Below are 21,538 nucleotides of genomic sequence, written 5' to 3'. Positions count from 1 at the left end.
AAATTTCACATACTTATTTCTTGTTTAGCACTCAGAGTGCAATGCCAGATGCCACGGTGGAGTTGCAGCAACATCTAGCCAAACCCTTTATCTGCAGAGGAGAAGACCTGCTCAAATACTGAAGGAAACACAAAGAGCTGTGTACCCCAACCTAATCAGGCTGGCTAAACAGTGCTTGCACATGCCAGCAACATCTGTCTTCTCCAAAGTTGGAGAGGTAGTGTACCAAAATAGGAGCAGACTGAGGCCTAACATTATTGAGAAAATACTTTTTTAAAATAAAAATCTGACACTTCACAAAATTGCACAAGAGTTTTTCTCATAATACATTTTAATACTGTATAAAATCATTAATACAATCACTATCCATGTTGGACAAGCACCCCTTCCCTCATATGTTCCCGCTACAGATGTAAAATGTTCTGTATTTATATAGCACTTTACTGTACCTGGAATAATACCCAAAGCGCTTTACATTACACACCACATTCACCCATTAACACATACAATCACACACTGATGGCGGAAGCTGCCATGCAAGGCGCTAACTACGACCCATCAGGAGCAATTTGGGGTTCGGTGTCTTGCTCAGGGACACCTCGACATGAGCTTGACAGGCCGAGGATCGAACTGGCAACCCTCAGGCTACCAGAGGACAACTCTACCCACTTACTACTACTGTCATTACAGATCGGTATACATTAATTTACACCATAATTCTGTTACCTAAACCAATGTTACCTAACACCCCCCTTTTCATCATTTATATGGACGACAAAAGAAGATATTCATTTGTGGTAGAAAACATATCTTTTATTTAACACTCAGTCAAAGATGAGACAGGGATGACAGACGTGCAGTGAGGAAGCCTTGTCAATGCTTCCCTCTGATGCATCAGAGCCGGCGGATGGAGCTCTTTGACCGTGTCAAATGTTTTCACTGAGACAATTTCTGGTATTTGTGTCAAAGTTGACTCAATATTTCATGAGGCCTCGGTTTCACCATCCCTAGTCGATGGGTCACATGTCCCTCCCTGTATAGTGACTGTCCACCCAAGAGTCATGGGTAAGCTTAGACCTGGCTATCACTTAGAAATGCAGCTTGTTTTGTTTTTGTTGATTTAAAGGGTGTTATTGTGTGGGTTTTTTTTTTTTTTTTTTTTTATGTACTCTTTGTTTTGTTGCATGTAAGAACCCTCCTTTTGTTTCCAGGATCGTAATTCCTTGTTAAAACCCAGCCATTGCATTTTTGGTATGCTTGGAAGTAATATGTCAATAATTTAATTTGAACCCCGTGTAACCCCCAGACGGCATTGTGAGTTTAGGTTAAAACAAACTTTAATTGACTTGCCGTCGCCACACTGGTGTAGAGGAAGATGAGGCTGTGTTTAAGTGCATGACTGAGCTGCAGGGTGACAGGAAAGCTGTGGATTTGTGGAGGATGTGTTTTGTCTGACTGGAGACAGGGGGGATATAGCTGAACATCTTCCTGAACATAGCACTCAAACTGAAGCTAGTATCAAATTTACTTGTGAGTACTGACATTTTCAGACATTTTCCTGAGCTGAAGCTTGTCCCAGGTACGAATGGGAAGCAGAGTACACACCACACAGTCCATCACAGGAGTGTTTTCACTCTGCAACTTCTTTCTAAGATTTTTTTTAATATATATATATTTCAGAATAACACCTGACAAAACTAATAAAAACCAACGCATACTAAAACATCTTCTTTCATATTGCATGTCTAAATATTCAGAGGATTAATCACAGTGAAGAATAAAAGATAAAACATCACCCAGCACTCACCCTACTTAGCTGAAGATGCTGCAATGAGGCGACTTTCTCTTTAACATGGGTGAAGCAGGAAGAATGAAGACAGACTAAAACCACATATCTGAACTTTTTTATTTTTTCTTCCAAAAATGAGAAGCTGGTTATTTGTGCTGTTTTTCATCAACAGAGAATCTACGGCTTTGAATTGGTAAGAAAAATCATACAGAAATTGATATTTTGATATTGAATCGATATATTCATTAGCCTCATTCTACAGAACAATATTTTATTAGAGTCTTTTTGATTTCATCTCAGTTAAACTTTGCAGAAGATCTTAGTTACTAAGAAGGTAAACTAAATGGTAAATTTCTGGATATTTAAAGTTATTATATTAAAGAAGAAGAACCTAAATTCTGTATTTGACAGGAACGTTTGTTCATTTTCTCTTTTTTCACCTCCAACACAAGAGATGAAGGAGGAATGTGGGAGTTTCATGGCGGCCCTGTCTGTGAACGTGGTGACAGTCAACATGTTACTGAGTGTCTTCTTTCTTTCAGGCGAGACGTTTGTTCCTCACTTTCATTTGGAGACATTAATAGAACTATTTACACTTTAAAATGCTGATATTGTTTAAATTTTCCACGTGATATTATATTCATCATTAATCTGGTTTTACTGGTGTTTTTGCTAATTGTAATGAGAGTCGAGATCAGGTGCTTTAGAAACCTTCCACACAGCCAAGAAGAAGTCAACATGAAAAACTTGGAAGCCTGTAACTTCTTGGTGTGTGAATGAATGAAAGCTGTTGGGATTCATGACAAATCTTGCATTGTTTCTGCTCCTGTAAGTTCACATTTTGGTGTTTTTATAGTGTTGTTGCTAGTGTTTGGTGTTAAAAAAATCCGAATTGGATGTTTAACTATATTATGGACTAGATTCTACAGTACCAGTCAAAAGTTTGGACACCTTTTACTCTTACATTTAATGTGAAAGTGTGTCCAAACCTTTAAAAGTGTGTCCAAACTGCAACTTTTAGATGTTTCCCTGCTCCAATACACCAGAATCAAATGGCTGAATTCCCTCATCTGCATGTCATTCAGTTAGAGCCATTCAGTACACTCATTGAAACATTAGTCTACTAGGACAAACCATAGATAGAGAGATAGACAGATTTTTTTTTACATGGTGCATTAGGGTTTCATTAAGCATTCATACTGTTATGAAGGTTTGTTCTAGTAAACTAATTTTTATACACTCCTATGTTAAACACAATGTATCTGAGTATGGTTAGTCACATTGAGATTTGCATTATTCAAGATTGTTTATTTATTCCATTACACATCTTTTTAAAGCATATTCTATAAAAAAGCTTCAGAACACAGCAGAAGCTAAGGGAGAAGGACCCTGGCCAGCTGAAGTAAAGTGGTTGTCTTTAACACAATGATGACAGCATTTTTCTTTCCCTTTTCTTATGCCTTCATGGGAAACCCTGAAGTAACCTAAATAAGTGTCATGATTTGATCCATTGGAAAAGCCGAAGACAATACAAACTCAAGAACCTGTTCACACACATTCTGGTCTACAATGAGCTATGGTGACCCCCACTTCCTGATGCGCAGCACTGCTGAGGTGGCTGCGACTTCATGTGAATACAAGCAATTGCCAAGTTCTCAGGAAAATGGGAGGAAGCTGCTTGCTGGTTTGAATATAGGTTTCTAAAATACATCTTCCAGCCTTTAGACAAGTTATATTAAAAACGAAAAATGAAACTTCAGATGGTAACAAAGCATAGATAATATTGAGAATGATTTCAAATGCTGCTAATTACTTAAATTACATAGTTATAATGATAGAGTTAAACCCACCACTGAAAAGCAACCCGAAAATTAAATGTTCCCTGTAGTTTCTATAGGCTCAGATACAGTACTTCATCACATTATTGCTCTATTCCTAGCTGTTTCAGTTAATTTATTCATAAAAAAGAAACAAGATTGCATAGTGCTTGTCCCCTTACATGCTGCAACAGTTCATGCTTTAGTCATTGTCATAGAATCAGTGGGATAATGGTCCCCCTCGCTCTAGGATAGTCTTTAAACTCTCTGACATATGCTTTGTGTTTGCCTTTGGCCCAGATGCTCATCTGAATGAACCCCAGTAGTGTGTATACTGCAACTGCAAGACAAAACATACAACAGAAGATTCCTGTATTCCACCATCTTTGTACAGTGTGCATACTCACTTGATTGATTAAGAAATTTCATGATATGTAATTATGTTACACACACAGTAGGTACCTGGCAGACACTGGGTCATAATGGAAAAGCTCACCCAAGCTCCAACCTGCAGGATTAGTTAGATTTGGCAGACAGGGAGGTAAATTCACAATCATTTTTCATAGTTGCTGTAAAAATAATGCTATAAATATTACCTCGTATGTGTAATTTGGACAGGATACAAAGAAAAACAACCATGTAAATGGGTTCTTAGTTGGTACAGGAAACCTTCTGCCTCTGGATCCTGAAGTAACAAGAGAAAGAACATATTAAATGTGTATAGCATATATACAGTAGTACTTACATGTGTTATATTTCTTTGAGTTAGTGTCTGTACCCATAGGAGACCATGACTTTAAATGTTATTACAGATAAAACCAAAATAATGCATTACTAATGTATAATCTAAGGACAAGTGAATGGCTGGAATCGGTATATTTCTACTGCATTAAATCCAGACGGGGCAAAGCTTTATTATTTCATCATTATTGTAAGTTAAGAATAAAAAAGGTTCATCAACTCACCATCTACTCTGATGTTACTCAGACTCAAATTAATGGAGAAGTTTCCCATTTCACAGATCTAACAGAAATAAACAAATCAGGAGTCTGACTTTATGTTGATCGACAGTATATCAGTATACGTACCATAAATAGAACTACTGCATAGTTGACTTGCAATTCTCCATATGCTGTAAAGAGAAACAGTCTGGCATTTATTTACTGCAGAAAATAAAGACACAGAACAGACAAAAAATATATTTGTGTGTACAGTCTTGATTTTAGCCCACCTGGTTGTGGGGTACAACAGGTGTGTGAGAACAAAAATGATGTTTAATGGTTCAAAGGTATTTCACGAGAATTAAGAATTACCATGTTAACATAAGAATTTGGTAAAATTTGGGATTTGGCCTGAAATATTCTTGCTTCTCACAGAAAATACTATGTGTTTATAGTAGTTGCCTCACGCACTGCCACTTGTATACAACATTAAAAAAAAGGGTGATCAGTTGGGGCAGTGTAGCGAGAAATCAGACCAAATGTTTGACATTCCTGATCCAAGAACCCCAAATGTCGTCAGAAATACCAAAGTTATGACATTTTTTGTTGTGATCCTAATTTCAACTAAATATCTGCTTCCTTCCTTCGTTGCTAGGGTATATTTCTGATCATAGGTAGGGGGCTTGAAATGCATGATTAAGGAGGGACCCATACAACAACAGAGAGCAACAATATGTGTGTAAGTGTCTGTACAGGCTTACATGGAGGTGTATAAAGAGGGTGGTTGATATGGTAGGCCAACCATGCTGAGAAACCCCAGTAATAGGCACAATTCTGAAAGAAGAAACAAACAATCCTGAATTATAAAAACAGGAAAAATGTCAAAATTATTTCAAAATCACTGATTGTTTAAACCAATACTTCTCCTTATACCAGTAATCCTCACAATGTTTTACATGAAACCCACGTTTCCTGGACTAAGACAATAAAATAACCACTTTTACCCCAAAAACAATTAATTTTTGGAGAACATATGTGATGCTAGCAGCATGTCTTTATTTTTTTCCTTTTTTTTCTTTCTTTTTTATATATGACCTTCTGTAAGGAAAAAAAGAAAAAGCTTTATTACCTATATCGACTGGGGCAGGATGTATGAAATGTCCAGATTACATATTAGTTATTTCTCATCACCCTCTTACTTATCCACACTAGCCTGCTATTTATTTACCTGCTGTTGTATTCCTAAAATCTGGCAACTTTGAGCAGGCTGTAACATTTCTGTTTGTAATCTATCATGACATCTTTTGTATCTTGGACAATTAATTGTTTGAAATATTTTAAAATATATTTCCTGTATGCATTTTTAAGAAACATTAGCTACAACACAAGCCATAAATTAAGGGCGGCATGTTCACAACAGCATGGGTATTTTGCAAAATAGTTTTCACATAGTAATTTATATACACTCTACACTATAAATAATAATAGTTAAAAAAAAACAGATACGATTAAAATGCTGATTATCTAACCCTGCCTCAGAAGCAGACTAAATCAATGATCTGATTCCAGCAAATCCAAAAAATGACATGGAGCGCAAAAGCACAATCTGTGTGAGGCAAACTCATCTTAATATTTTTCTCATTGGGTTTGCACTACTTTCAGGAGGATGTCTTTTATTCTAATTGTTACAATGTTGAATAGTAAATTAAAAGTAGTTACATTAGATATTTAAGTTTAATTTGAATTAGTTGAATTTAATATGTAAAGGAGGAGCTAATTCTTTTCCCTGGTAATTGTGTACTGCGGCTATAAGAACAGAGCCAGGTGTGTAGGGGTAAAACAGTGGAGTATATTTTTTTGTAAAATACTAGCTGTGAAGCCTCACCGTTTTCTTACCATATCTTGCCTATTTAACTTGTCATCTAGCAGTAAAGATATTGGGACTGGCATATTTTTTGTGACACTTGAGGAATAAACACTTTAGTTTCTTCAAACCAAGCCCGAGTTGGACTGGATAATTAAAATGGCGTGAGACACATGTAGGCCACGACTAATAGCTAGTATGCTTCTAACAAAATCTTTCATGCCGACTAATAGCAAAATATGTAAGTGACTAACTGTATATTACATGCAAACAAGTAAAAAGTCCTGTTAAGATTGGAACAAGAATAATCCTGGCTATATCTGCCAATGCCGTGTGAACAAAGGACGTAGCAGTGCATATTAGGTTGCTAAACATACAAATGACAGCACACAATCTAACACTGAGCCACAAAATGAGTGAGTCGGATTATCCAAAAATCTTCCTCCTAGAAGTCGTTTTCCTCAAAGTTCATTTCCAGTCCCTGAAAACTGTGTTTGCATGTAAATGAAAAGAACAAACACTGAAGAATTCTGTGTTAATCAAAATACCTGCGTGCATATGGATAGGAATTAACGCTGCTTATAAAGATGCAGTTCTGTGCTCTCTCTTCACTGTGGTCTTTTAGACCAAACTAACAGCAAGATTTAGTTTTATATTTCTTTATTGCATCATTGTTTTTTTGTGGCAAAGCTCCATCTAGGGAAGAGCAATGTGGCAGTGGCTCATGCTGTATACTTATACCTATAAATAGCTAAATACTTTAAAACATCAACCATTGAAGAAATATTAGGAGGCCATGCATTGTGAAAATTCCTATCATAAATATTTTTTTTCTTCAGAAGGCAGTCGTATCCTCACCTTGACAATTGTTCTGAGAGGCATAGTTCCATGAGAGAAACGATGCACAAAGATAGTCTCTATCAACCTCTTCACATAGTGGAAAGTATGACAGACACAGGCCAGTCTGAAAGAGGAGAAGGAATAAAATCAGAGCTGTAACTGGATTATTCTCGAGCCTCCAATAGTCGTGTCCAAACTCTCAAGAATATTTCTGCAGCAGCTTTAACTTTGAAATAGAAGATTAAGCTTAAACGTGATCTGACTGCTGAGTCAAACCATGTCAGTGCAGCAGCATGTCTTTATTTTATTCATATAACAAAGACAGTTGCTGAACAATCAGCAGCAACACAATACAACAAAAAGCAATTTTCCAAAGAATCTTATCACGTTTATTAAGGAAATTTTTTCAAAGAACATCTACACATTAAGGATGGTGACCTGGCATGAGATAATACAACTTCTTACTCTGATTTTATTTGACTGACAGTCTTGCAAAATATATGTAATTCTATATATAGTGAGGGATTACTCCCAGAGCAACATTATTCATCTAGACAATAAATCAATCTCATGCTCAGTAAGCACACACTTAGCGTGAAATGCTTTGCAGGCAGTTAACAACTTGAAAGCCTGTCATGAGCTTGTGGATTGTCATAACTTGTGCTGCAGCTGATGTTTCATTTTAACTTACGAGACAACAGGATGGGGGCTGGAGGTGAAGGCATATCTGTGAGAGTAAATGTACGGCACTCGGAAATAGAAGAGGAAATAGGTGAGAAGGGGCCCAATGTACTCTGCAAAAAACACCTGAAAAGAAAAGAAACACATTGCAGCCTTAATTATATAAAAAACCAGTTCAGAATATTTAAGCCATGTTGAAGGTCGGTCTTTTCACCGTAGTCCAACCTAACTGTGGGCCGAGATCTTTAAAATACATGGTAGCGGTGGTGCCAACAGGTAGACTCTGCAGGATCTCATCATCTCTGAGGGGTTTTCCTTCTGAAAAATAAAACAGCACCCCTCCTCATAAAAGCAAATTAACAAAACTGATAAATGTATGATACTTTTACTACCAGAAGAGAATGCTGGCTAGATTAGGATGGGTCAAATTGACAATAATATGCACAGTGTCATGAGTTAAGTACAAATAAACCTAACAAGCAGTCAGCATTGTGGTTTTCAGAAGAGTTTCAGCTTTTCTTCTATCCTGAAAATTCATGATGCTGCAGCCACAGATAATATGCTGCACTAATTGGACGGCATTTTTAGAGTATCCTCCGGAGTAACTGACCCAAATAGCGCCTGACTACATTTAATCTGTGTCATTTATAGCAGTGAGGTGGACCTCAAAGTCATGCATAGTCTAAATGAATGAAACAATAATGTGCATCCAATAGTCAACCTTCAGTGGTTAAACTAAAGTACAATTCTTCAACTAGTAACATAATTTCCCGTTAATATTATATTTACCACTTGAAACACAGGACAAAATATATTTTCCTGCTATTTTTGTCTGTTATTTGAGTTATTGAGATTCATAAAATCATTATTAAAATAATGATAAAATGGATACTAAATGAAAGTGCCAGATGTTATGTTTAATTTTAGATCTTTAGGGTGTACACAAACTGTTTTTTGTTTAACTTCATGGTATCAAGTATCTCATAAATACTACAACTACAGAAGCATTTTGCAAACAAACCTGTGTCCTCTGAATAGGATTCAGTAGCAAAGAAATTCTTTCTTTTTTGACACATGAACACAAAGTGGTTATAAAAACAGCCACTCAATCATTGTGCATGTAACTGATAAGCATGCGTCTCTCAAGAAGTTTACAATTAAAAATATTTACTCACTCTGGCTGGATAATGAGACTAAAGAATAAATGAAACAAAGGGACCAAACTAAAAAGAACTGCAAAGATAACTACAGGGTCAACTGGATCATATACTGCAAAGTAAGAAACCATGTTACTAAGTTGAATAGACTTTAAAATAAATTCAATTATCAAAAAAGAATTAATAATATTAATAATGATGACCAAAAAGTTTGGAACATACTGAACAACCTACAGGGCAGAAACACTCAGGATGCACCATCATTCTTAGAAGTAGATGGAAACTTCCTAACAAAACCAAATGATATAGCAAATTATTTCAATGCATATATTTTTTTTAACAAGGTTGACAAATTAAAGAACAGCTAACCCTTTATTGCTAGTGACAGATAGATGGAAAAAAAGCCAAAATATGTCCACTACCTACAAACAGGAAACAGATATTCACAGGACCAATATGTATATTATCCGTATTATGTAGATGTATGAAAAGTAAAATATATTAACAAATTATGAGCTATACTCTAGACAATGATGTAATAACTGATTCTTAGCAAGCATTTAGACAGGGGCACTCCCCCGCTACAGCTTTAAGTCAAATGACTGATGACAGGCTCGGGGAAACTGATAAGAAAATGGTTGGTGCTGTTACAAATGCATCAAAATCTAACTGCATGATATGTGGTGGACTTTAACATTAGGAATAATCCACCGTTAAACCTTAAAGTAAAACAAGGCAGCATGAAGCAGGTGCAAGAGACCAAGCTGCTTGGAATAGTCATTGATGGAAAATTTTAATGAAAACCACACATAAATAATAAAATGGAAAATGGTATTTCTGTCATAAGAAGACACAGAACTTGTTTAACTCCAGAAGCAACTAAATTAGTAATTCAAGCATTAATCGTGTCAAATATTGATTATTGCCCAGCAGTATGGTAAAATGCAACTGCAAATATGACTGCAAAACTACAGAAAGTACAAAACGGCGCTGCATGCATTGTTCTTGGCTGTAACTGAATGACAAGTGTTGCTAATATGCATGAGAATCTGCCATGGCTTGGGATTAGTAACAAACTACCTTAATCATTACTGTTATTTATTAGAAACATGTCTATGACAAAATGTCCTAATGCATTATACCAAGAACTATGTTACAGCTATGATTATGAATAATACATCACCAGACATGCGGCTGGAGGATATTTTTCACTGCCAACAGGCACGTCTAATGCTGGTAAAATAACTGCTGTGTACAGAGCCATGTAAGAGTGGAACTTATTCCCTAAGCACATCACCCAAAGAAACAGCCAAATAAAATTCAAACTATTAACTAAGCAACATCTTTTAAATCAGTATGAATGATAATTATAGAGCATCATAATAAAAATCAATTAAACAAACAGCCAGCTGAGACTGATTGTGTGAAGGGCTGGGAACTGAAACCAGTTTTTTTTTTTTTTCTTCATCTGTTCAAGCCTCTTGGGTTAGCTTTTTTGTTTGTTATTTTAGGAACTGTGTTATTTTAATATGCTAGCAGACCATGAAGAATAGCTGCAGCCATGCTGTAGCTAATGGGGATCCTAAACAATGAATAATAAAATAATAATTTGAAGTAGAGTGAAAGCTCATCCGCACTCTGGTGCAGACCAAGTCTGCCTGAAAACCATGGGTCTGGGTTCACCACCAAGTGAACCCTGGTGTACTTCACTGACAGTCTGAGAGCAAACAGACGAAAGAGAAACCACAAGACTGCAGAAACTTAATGTTTCATTGTTCGCTCGTGGTGGATGAACCCTGCTGCGGTGGAAGGAATTCCATTTTCATTCCTGACCAATCAATGAGCCAAGTTTTCTTCTTTCTCCTGCTTTTCTCTTATTGGTCAGTAGTTGTTTTGGGCTATACCAGCCTTAGTGAGCAGCTGTTGTAACTGTGTGAGTAAAGTGCAGTGTGAAAGCAAACCAAACCAAATGAGGATGCAACACCTCTTGACATTCTCCACCCCATTAAACCAAGTGTCCCAGATTCTCCTAGAGCAAATGGGCCCTAAAATTTAAAAAGCTAGAGGGCACTCGAGTCAGATGTCACTTGCAGACGAATATGCTAGAGGCACTACCTATGACAAAAAAGCAAGCTGTGGATCAAAAGTAAGCAACGGCAACACAATTCATTAAGACAAAAATCTGGTACCGCCTGTGGAGAGAACTTTGGAGAAAGAAGCTGGATCCCAGATATTGTGGACATTAAATTTTTTGTTTTGTTTTTGTACAATGGATGATTCTCATGACATCCTTAGCTTATCTACTGCAGTCATTCTTCTCTCAATCAGTGGAAAATGAGATAACAACCAGCCATGCATGACAAAAACAAACACAGACACACAAAAACCTCATCAAATACCTTCAAATTAGTATAACAAAAAAAAGTTGTGGAGCTTTGGTGGGACTGGTAATGATGAAGCTACATTGTGCTGTTCCTTGCTGTGAAGTTTCTCAGCTTCTGGTCTGAAGCTCAGACAAAAGAATAAATTCATTAAAAATAGCTGTCCTCCTCTGATAAGGATATTCTGAATTTCACTCTAAAAACCTGTAAGCTGTTTGAAGATTCTTGTTCTGATCAAATGTTGTTCATTAGCTGAATCTGACCCCACTGCAGGCTCTGATGTTCCTCTGCATTCAACCCTACTAATAAATCATCAGAATATGTCACTTTGAGCCACTTGGAGATAGTTAAGAAAGTAGGAGATAATAAATAATGACCACATTTGGTTCCACATTCTCTAGTTTAATGCTGTTATTTAAAACTTGTGTGGTACATAGAGTAGATACTGTAATTACAACATGGCTACTTACTGGGATCAAGTCTCAGTGCCTGTCTTGCTGGATACCAGTGAGGATCTGAGCAAATCAAACACACAGATATATAACAAACACACATTCACACACATACAGGTTGGTCAGAGCTGGTATTACACACAGCTTTTGGCTTCAGGCTCTATTATAATTGACCACAATGGAATAATGTTTAGCTGTATTGCTCTGATGGATGCTGACAGCCTCGGGCTCGGCAAACGTTTAGTAGCATTTCTGACCTGAGACAAGCTTATGACAGAAAACACTGCAAATTTCAGTAGGATATATATATATATATATATATATATATATATATATAAACCAGGTCTGGTCTTTACTTAAACTGTGTAATTATCTATTGAAAAAACTAAACTAAAAGCCAGAATCAGTGCGTGACAACTGCGTTCCCTCCATGATCCAGTAGCTTGCAGAAGCTCCTTTAATAGCAATAAGTTAACATAATGGTTTTCTATATTAAGTTATGAGTCTCTCACATAGTTGCTCAGTTAATTGAGGTTTGCACCATTTGTTTTGGCACAGCTCTCTGAAGGTCCACCACAGCTTTTCAATCAGGTTGAGGTCTGGAGTTTGATTGGATCATGTCATCACCTTGATTCTTTTCTTTTTCCAGTCATCCTGTTCAGCCAAGCTTTAACTGTCAGACAGATGGACTCGCATTAACTCTGGAAAAATTTATTATCCAGAGAAGTTCGTGGTTCACTCAATGGCTGCAAGGTGTCCAAAGACAGTACCAGAAGTCTTGTGGATTGTTCATATGCAGCTTCACAAACCTGTAACCCTCTCAAACAAGCTATCCATGCTTGTTCATTCTTTTTCTAATTGTACTGTCATGAACTTTAACATTTAACATGCTAACTGAGGCCTGGAGAGTCTGAGATGTAGCTCTGGAGTTTGTTGGAGTTTCTCTGAGCATTGCATGGTCTGATCTTGAGCTGAATTTCCTGGGACGATCAGCAGCTGTCTGGAATATTTTCCACTGAATAATCTTTCTCATTGTTGATTGAAGGAATTGAATAATTAAAAAATATCCTATAACCTTTCCCAGATTTACAGGTAGTTACACTTGGTCTGTTTTTCACATTGTGTTAACACATGTACATGAAAGCTGCAGAGCAGAAAACTGACAGACTTATTTTTATCACTTTACTGACAAATAAGCACATTTTATTAGCAGCACCTGGCTGCTTCTTACCCTCTGAATTCCTATGGAAGCAGTAAGAGGCATTTTATATGTTCACCACACATCAGCAATGTGCTCCCTTAACCATGTGACATTTTTTCAACAGACAGAAATTGCTGTAAGTTAGCTCGAGATGGAAGGACCCAACTTTGACTGACAAAAACACAGTTTATAACAAAGAGGAAAAAGCACTAGAACAGATACATAGCTAAGAAATAGGTGAAAATCTTCACAATACAACATTTCACCTAATTTTATTCCATTACAAAGCAGATATTTACACTGTCAAGTTTCCACAGCAGAGCAAAGCTAATGCACCATCGGCACCATCAACACAACCAAGAACAGCTCACAGCTCTGATTGTCCCACATATTTATGATACTGCCCACAACTGGTTGAACATGCTTAATCCATTGGCATTGTGGATGGGACATGACAACTGATTATAGACCAACCATGAATTCAATTTACCTTTGAAGCCATACTGTACTCCAGTAGCAGATGATACTGCAACCAAAACACTCCTTTTACATAAGAGAAGGTTCAGTAGTCCAGTAAAATAGTTGGCCCACAACAAGTCTTTTATCCGTTAAAACCCATTTTAGGCAAAAATAAAATGGGATCTGTGAGAAGCTGTATATGGAAAAAAATGGACTCTTATCAATGTGTGTTTAATACATGGTTTCTAAACAAATTTTTGTGTAACAATTTGTTGCCTTTTTGACATGAACGTATTAGATTTGTGAGGCTGAAGGTAAAATTTGTGTGTAGAAGTTTAATGTTTGTGAATTTGTGCATGTGTAAATTTATTGTGTGCTTTTTGTGTGCTGAATTTCTAGATATTTGGATTTGCATTTAAATATACATTTTCAAGTTATGCACAAAATGGTCTACACAGCTTTACACAGCATTACACACACACACACACACACACACACACACACACCCACACACACACACACACACACACACACACACACACACACACACACACACACACACACAATGATAATAAGTTGATTTTCTATCCATATATGCAAGACCTTAAGTTTCTGCTTTTAATTTTAGTTTTTTGTTCAATAGAATAAGCTTTTCATGTACCGCATCTTACATCGCAGGTTGTGTTTTATCTACTTCAACAGCAAGCAGCTGATTTGATTTATTTATTCATTTTTAATGCTCTGGTGCGTAAATGTGAACTCAAAAAATGTAAACTTTCTCATAACTATGCTATTAATCCAAAATCATTGAATGTTAATCGTTTTCAATTATTACACATGAGAATCAGAAGAGTGTAATACAATACTTCAGTTTAGACTCAGGAATTTGGAAAAGACTGAACAAACTGCAGCACAGTGTGGGACTATATTAATGACTGGAAAGCACTCACATGATTTGTAAAGGAGGTTCTTTATGTCTCCTATTGTTGAGTGAGGATCCACCTGAATGAAACACAAACATACAGTAAGAAACTTTGTGATGACCACAAACTTCAGGGGTTTTACTTCAGAGTCATGCTGTGCAGCTCAACACTTTTCAACCCTTTAGGGCTTCATGTAAAATTCTGTGAGTATACCTTATCTAAAAAACAAAGCTGCTCCCTTGTCTTGGCATCAAAGATCACCACCTGTAGAGGAAAAGAAGAACCACATATCACACAACAGGTCAAATATCTGTACTTTGCTAATCAAGGTTTCATAATAGCCCAGCAACACACATCTTGCTTAGACAGAATATTATTGTTACTTCATGTATACATGTCAATTCAGTTTGCTGCTTCACAACAAGCCACATGATTCAACTACTTGTTTGCTTATGGAGAGTGAGGATGCTCGAGTCTGTTAGAATGAGAGTTGTGTTGCTCTCTTGCACATTTTTTCCATTTTAATTAGACCATGTCAGTGGTGATGTATGGCATATGCAAGGAGGGTGTTGGGCAGACCCACAATCTGCCCTGAAAGCACTCCATACTGTGCTGCTCAGCAGAGCTGTCCCAGCTAAATTGGTTCCTTTACTGGACAGTGTAATACCCCACTAATGGATACCTAAAGATTTGCTGAGTGCACAGTCAAGAAAGAGAGAATGAAGATGAAGAGGAGCCACATCATCTGCTGTTTGCATAACAGAATATGCACTTAAGACATTCACTACATCCAGATCAACTCAGTTTGCCTGTACAGCAAGGCAAAATGCTCAGCTACTCCCTTTTGTCTTCTTCATAACAATACTGAAGTTGATCTTGTCACATACTGAAGTGTCTGCCAGTGCATGTTGATGTATTTCCATGTTAAAAAAGAGGCAGGGTATTGGCCATGTGTTGTGAAGTACTGTGCCCTTGTAAACCTTCCAACTCCCTCTTTTGTGAAATGATTTGTGAAGTCAGCAAGGGTTGTCTCGTAACCACGGCTCCACTCTACTTAAAGTGAAAGCTGATGAATGTTATGGCTGAGTTGAACCGCAGGGTCATTACTATATACTGTACACACTGAAGCTTATTAGCTGCATATATTAGCCACCTTCCACTCCAGATCTTGTATTGTCTCCTCCTGAGATATCAGTTTCAGATTTCAATGCTTGGTTAGATCTGATCTTGTTTTTTAACCATTTCTTTAAATTTTCCAGCCCGTTGAGGTTCCCCACCTGGGGTTTCACCTGCCTGAGCTCACTCTGACCTTCTGGGTTTGGTGCTTTGGATGACCGACCCAATTCCTCAGTGATGTCCTTGTATTTCTTCAGCTCCTGTTCAAAATGCTTGCTGAAACAGCATTCTTTTTCTCGTTACTAGTCCGTCTCTGCAAACATTTTCCAGGCGCTTTCAGCTAGTTGGATATGATGACACACTACGGTTGAAATTGACTTTATATAAACTGCAGTGAAAAAAACATAAAAAAATCCATCAAAGACAGAGTTCACACTAACTTAGTGTGATTAGCGTGTAGCAGCATCACTGGTTTTTATTGGATGCTTTGTCATACTGTTTGTTGAAAAGACATATTTATAAGTTTCAAATTGCTAAGTGTTGCATGTAACTTCTACTCACATAGTTTTAGTTTCACTGCAGTAATTTATATGCTATAACAGAATAATCAACATTAGGTAATATTCAGGGAAATATATGTTCACATTGCAGACAAAGCCGACTCTTATTATCATACGTGACCGAAATCAGATTTTTGTTTTTTACACCCTGAATTGCACATATCCGATTTTTTCAAATTAGTTCCAGACAACCTTTATATGTGGTACTAAATGAGATCCATGTCAGTTTTTTTTTCAAAGTTATTTAAACCTGAACGATCATGTCACATGTCATCCCACTTTTATATCAGTGAAGAGAGACAGACATCCCAATCTGCACCAGAGGAGGTGGGACACAGCCAGATGAATGTAAACAACGGACAAAACTTTATTATATCATTATTTAGTCAGCTGTGATTCCACAACTGCAAAACTGATGCGCACGTCTGTCATCATGTCTTCTGTACATGTAGGTCGCTTCATGGTCATACACCATTCACACTAGAGTTTTATGGAGTTCATATTTAAACTGTAATGCGAACAAACATAAAAAAAAACAATAATAAAATAAATCAGATCTGAGTAAACAACTGGAATCAAGCATTAAGAACTTGGCATTACCTAACCTTAGTCTAGCTTATTTTAATAGTGGGGGCAGTAGGAGACCTGAATAATGGACAGAGGGGCACTGGCTCAAAACAGGTTGAGAAAAATTACTTAGCCTAAAGTTTATCCCACATGGAGTATATTTCTTAAATAGCTTAAGATACCTTAGTATCTCTTAGATTAGCTAACTGTTTGTTTAGCTTAGTATGTGTTAACTTAGTAAGCCAACTGTTAGCTTAGCTAACAGATGCTAAGGTTTCTGTTACTAAAGTAAGAGATAGAAAATATCTGTCAGCAAAGATGCAGCTAACTGTGCTAAAAGCTATCCAGATTTTACACAATACACTTGGAGTTGTAGGAAAAGTTTAATGGGTTAATTTTCTAAATCTAAGATTGTTAGTTGTTAATGTCAGATTTGACTGGCTTATTTATTGCTAAATTTCAAACAAAGCCCTAGAAATCTGTTGTGCATTTATGAAAAGTTAAAATGTGCTAATCTTGAGGGGGTATTTGGTTGAAAAAAATATTTTATAGGGTGTACATTGCTGAAAAAAAGTTTGAGAACCACTGAAGGCATCTCAAAAATTAGCTTAATATCTGTTAGGTTAGCTAACCAATCTGTTATCTTAGCTAACAGATAAGGTAACTGCTAGCAAAGATGGAGCTAATGGTGATAAAAAAGCTACACATAGTTTTCAGAAAGCACTTTAAGTTGCAGGAAAAGTTTAATGAGTTAATTTTTTCTTAAAGATTCTTAGAATTTAATGTCACATTTGACTGGTTTATTTAATATCAAATTTCAAACAAAGCTCCTAGAAATCGGTTGCACATTCACAGGAGGGATTTAGGAAATGTATGTCACTTTGGGAATTGTCCTGATTTCTTTCATTAAAGTCATATGAAGAATTACTTTCACATTTATTCCTGCATTATGAGTGATAGTTAGTAAATTTGTTAGGTTAGCTTAACACTGAGACAATGGAAAGCAGGGACGTTCTAATTGAATAATTTTTTTTCTTTTTTTAAGACAAGTTACATTTTTCATCTTCTTTATTGTATACACATATTTGTAGTCATAATAAGTGCAGGTTTGTCACAAGAACAGTCTAATTTGCTTACAGTTTTGCTGTAACAGCTACTAAGGGCATGGCACACATCCCAGAGCCAGCTGTAATTAGCTACAGCTCATAGGCCTGCTGCACTTACAGCAAATTACACGGCTACGTCTTCATTAGTGCTCATCAGAGCCTGTGAAATGAAGCCGAAGTCAAGAGAGAAATCAGAAGAAAGGCTGCAGCTCTGAGCTTATCTGGCATAGCAACTCTGACTTTGTACACTTGCCTGACATTTAAAAATACAGAGGGAAAACAAATTAATAATTCAACCTTATTAAGGGTTTCATGAAGTTTACCTAACATTGTATATCCAAATATTAGTCTAAACTAAAGGCTTGTGAAATGGTATAATTGAAATAATCTAATTTTATATCAGTAAGTGTCAGTTAAAATCTCAGATAACCAGCTGAGAGTAACACGATGCTTTGACTTACCTCAAAGAAAGTGGTCCGGCTCATTCTGGTGGCCTGTAAATTATTGCTTCTAGGTACTAAAAAAAGGACTGAAACCATCACATAAAACCATTCCTCACATACACAGAAATAGCTCCTCTCCTTTCCAGCCCAATTCCTGGACTGACCCTTATTCTCTTCACTGCTCTCCCCTTCCTCGCTCTCTCTCTTTCTGTTTTCATGGGATGTTGGGACACAGGATCAGGGGCACTCCAGAAGCCCTGCACATACTCTAACCATTACTTTCTGCTGCTTCCCCCTGCTCTTCTGCACTTTGCACTTCTGTGTCTTTTTATTTATTTTTTTATTCTTAGTTAAAGGTCTTGGCATTAGCCAACTTGGCTCAGGTAGAGACCTGCCACAGATCAAGGCTGCTAAAGAGCAGTGAGATGTGCAAGAATGCCAAAGGTGCAACATAAAAGCAGCCAAGAAAGAAAACATCAACCCATTTAAAGAGTGCACAAACAGTAAACAACAATATACTTAAATAAAAAAAGATACATAATCAACATAAATACAATTTAAAGAAGTAAAATCCAACAAATGTCTTGTTATGGCTTGAAACACATTGATTTTAAGCTGCAGTGTTTTGTCAACACAAGTAACTACAGAAGGACTAAGTCCAGACTGAGGTGGTCCTCATACTGTATATTCTGAAGTCATTACTACTAGTTCTTTCTGGGTTACAATATGTAAACTTGCATAAAAAGTAAGGAATTTTGTAATTGTTTGATTATTTTTCCCCTTTAATAATGCCAGTTAGTGTTATACATGGTTGGAAAGCCTGATTAGTCACCTTTATGACAGGGTATAACTCATAAGGATTGTGAGTCTGTGGAATGAGCAACAGCACCCACCAAAATCTCCTGCAATGTTCTCCTGCTGCTGTCCTGCTGTTGAATGCTTGGTGGATTGGATGATTGCAATCTCCCACAGTAATAAGAAGTAAACTGCAATAATAATAATTTTTACACTTGTCAGGGACCTCAGTAGCTGTTGGTCACCAGCCTGGTTCTGTTCAGTTTATTGTCACTTTCATTACGCACCTTCAGCATAAAAGGAAGCCAAAAACTGTTCTCATTTCATCAGGGCTTAATATAAAACATGCACATTGTACAATATCAGTGAGAGAGAGAGAAAAAAACATTGATTAAAAACACACTGGAAGACCAAAAACACAGGTTAAATTTAAAAGCAGCATAGGTGTGATGAGATGTTGTTTAAGTGTAGTCAGGACAGAAGAAAAAGTGTGTTGTTCATGTGTTTCATTTCCTGGTGCTAATCAGAGGAACTGAGGGCAGTTTCACTGATGGCCTGATGTAAGAACGTCTGGATGTCCTGGCCTGTAGCTCTGGAGTCTTCTACCAGAGGAAATTAGCACAAAGAGACAGAAGGTGTGTTTCCATTACCCCTAGAATTCTGCAAAACTTAAATATTGCAATAAAAAAACGGTCAAGAAAAAACTAAATTTAAAAAAAAACTTCTCAAATATCGATAGAAAGTTTTTATGCTCTCATGAGGTGGTTTTTGTATGATCACAAAAGTGTAATGGAAACACTTGTTTTGCATTTACACAGCCCCAGATGTGACGTAGGGGGTCACGTGACCAGTTCATTTCAAGCAAAGATGGTGCAGTATTTCACAGAACAATGAAAAAATATAAATGCCATCCTTGACAGCAAACAACAGCAAAATGCAAGACTTTTACAAAGAATTAGAAATGTCCTTCCTCCTCAAAGTGAAGTCTCGCAGGATGATATTTTACAAGAGTAACGGCTAATGTGCTAAACATCATTCATTGGAAACACCTGCAAATCACAATTGCACTTTGTTGAAATTTTAGAAATATTGCTTTTATTTTGTGAAAAACTGTAATGGAAAAGCCACTAGTGAGATGGATGAGAGGGGTCCATCATAAAGTTTGCCGTGTGATGGCATCCCATTTCTCAACCAGCATGGTTATGTTTGACACTCTAGCAAGTAAAACCCGACCAAATGTTCAGGTGGGTTAAAGGTGGAGGCAGAGCCGGCAGGTTTCCTTTGTTTTCTCTAAGCAGCACCTGGCGGCTTGTATTGTCTTTTTGTTATAAACTTTTTTATAATGATTTTCTTGTTAGCAACACATGACAAGTTGGCGTCATCCACCAGTATTTATCATTACGAACATGGATGCACTGCTCCCCTCCCTCCATTCTCTCACCTTGCCAGCCCACAGCAGCAGGAGCAGGAGGTCAGGTCGTCATCATTTCAGAATACTGTAGCTTCCTTTAGTGTTTTATAATTTGTTTGGTCTAGCTATTATTTATGAGGAAATTGAATGGGAATCAAATCTGCATACAATTTTTTATTTTTTTTTAAATAGCAAATGGGCACCCCTTCCAGCAGATGGCACCATTGATGACTGCCTAGGTCGCCTTTGCCCAGGGCCGGCCCTGTCTGGAAGAACTGTGTGATGATCCTGGTTTTGTGGGGGGAGAACGTTGTCATCGTGGAGGATGGAGTTAGGTCATAGATTCTGGAGATATGGAACCACCAGTGGCTCCAGATTCATTTAAATGTCTGTCTATCAATTCAGTGCCAATCAGGTGCCAGTCATTAATCTGTGTGAAAAAGGGGATATTGGTACATTTTTGGGGGGGTTATACCTTCATGTTTAGCTGTGTTCATTCCACAGAAGCGCCATCTTTCCAACTTATAACAAGTTACAGATTTTTAAACAGGCTTTCTAATTGTTATAAATTAAAGTTAAAAATCAACTAAAGTTTTAGTAAAGGAATTAAGTTAGCTAACTATAAAAAGTGTACTCACCAGTTCAACCCTGATTTTTGAATGAAACCCTAAATTTCAGTGCAGTTTTATGTAGTTTTTATTATAGTTTATTCTGTGGCTATTTTATATCAGATGTTGCATGCTTGCTTCCTCTTAATGTCTGTTTTTGATAGTGTCTTCCTGTGTTTCACTATGATGTAGATGTTTATTGTTTTATTTAATAATTTATCCTCTCACTGAGGGAAAACTGCAAATTCAGAGAGAAAAACATTCTGTACAGGAGGATGAATTATGAATAATTAATGATATTTGGCCTTTCAGCATATATATTCTGTTTTCTTTGCAGGCTTTGAGGGATTTCCAGACACTGAAGAGTATATTCACACTGCTGTTGTGATGCCTGAGGGGATTCAGTTTGTGCAGAGAGATCACGGAT

The 21,538-nt window shown here is 36.9% G+C and overlaps 1 protein-coding gene across 2 annotated transcripts; it reads right to left on the bottom strand.

Moving 5' to 3' along the window:
- Positions 1-2,886: 2,886 nt before the first annotated feature.
- On the bottom strand, positions 2,887-18,388 carry LOC121628947 (very-long-chain enoyl-CoA reductase). Of its 2 annotated transcripts, none has more exons than XM_041968372.1 (13): positions 18,316-18,388; positions 14,719-14,769; positions 14,533-14,584; positions 11,941-11,985; positions 8,147-8,250; positions 7,943-8,058; positions 7,270-7,375; positions 5,309-5,381; positions 4,695-4,738; positions 4,572-4,629; positions 4,203-4,291; positions 4,069-4,114; positions 2,887-3,946 (listed from the first exon to the last, which is right to left on the bottom strand). In XM_041968372.1, the coding sequence occupies exons 1-13, from the start codon at positions 18,337-18,339 to the stop codon at positions 3,819-3,821; spliced, it is 936 nt and encodes a 311-aa protein (XP_041824306.1). In that variant the 5' UTR covers positions 18,340-18,388; the 3' UTR covers positions 2,887-3,818. The 2 variants fall into 2 exon arrangements, with proteins under 2 accessions (XP_041824306.1, XP_041824307.1); XM_041968373.1 differs by having other exon boundaries at positions 3,820-3,946; positions 4,058-4,114.
- Between the last annotated feature and the right edge of the window lie 3,150 nt (positions 18,389-21,538).

The sequence above is a fragment of the Melanotaenia boesemani genome, chromosome 18, assembly GCF_017639745.1.
Source record: "Melanotaenia boesemani isolate fMelBoe1 chromosome 18, fMelBoe1.pri, whole genome shotgun sequence".
Taxonomy (NCBI): domain Eukaryota; kingdom Metazoa; phylum Chordata; class Actinopteri; order Atheriniformes; family Melanotaeniidae; genus Melanotaenia; species Melanotaenia boesemani.
Note: the sequence above shows the minus strand (reverse complement) of the source record. Positions and strands in the feature narration are given on the sequence as shown.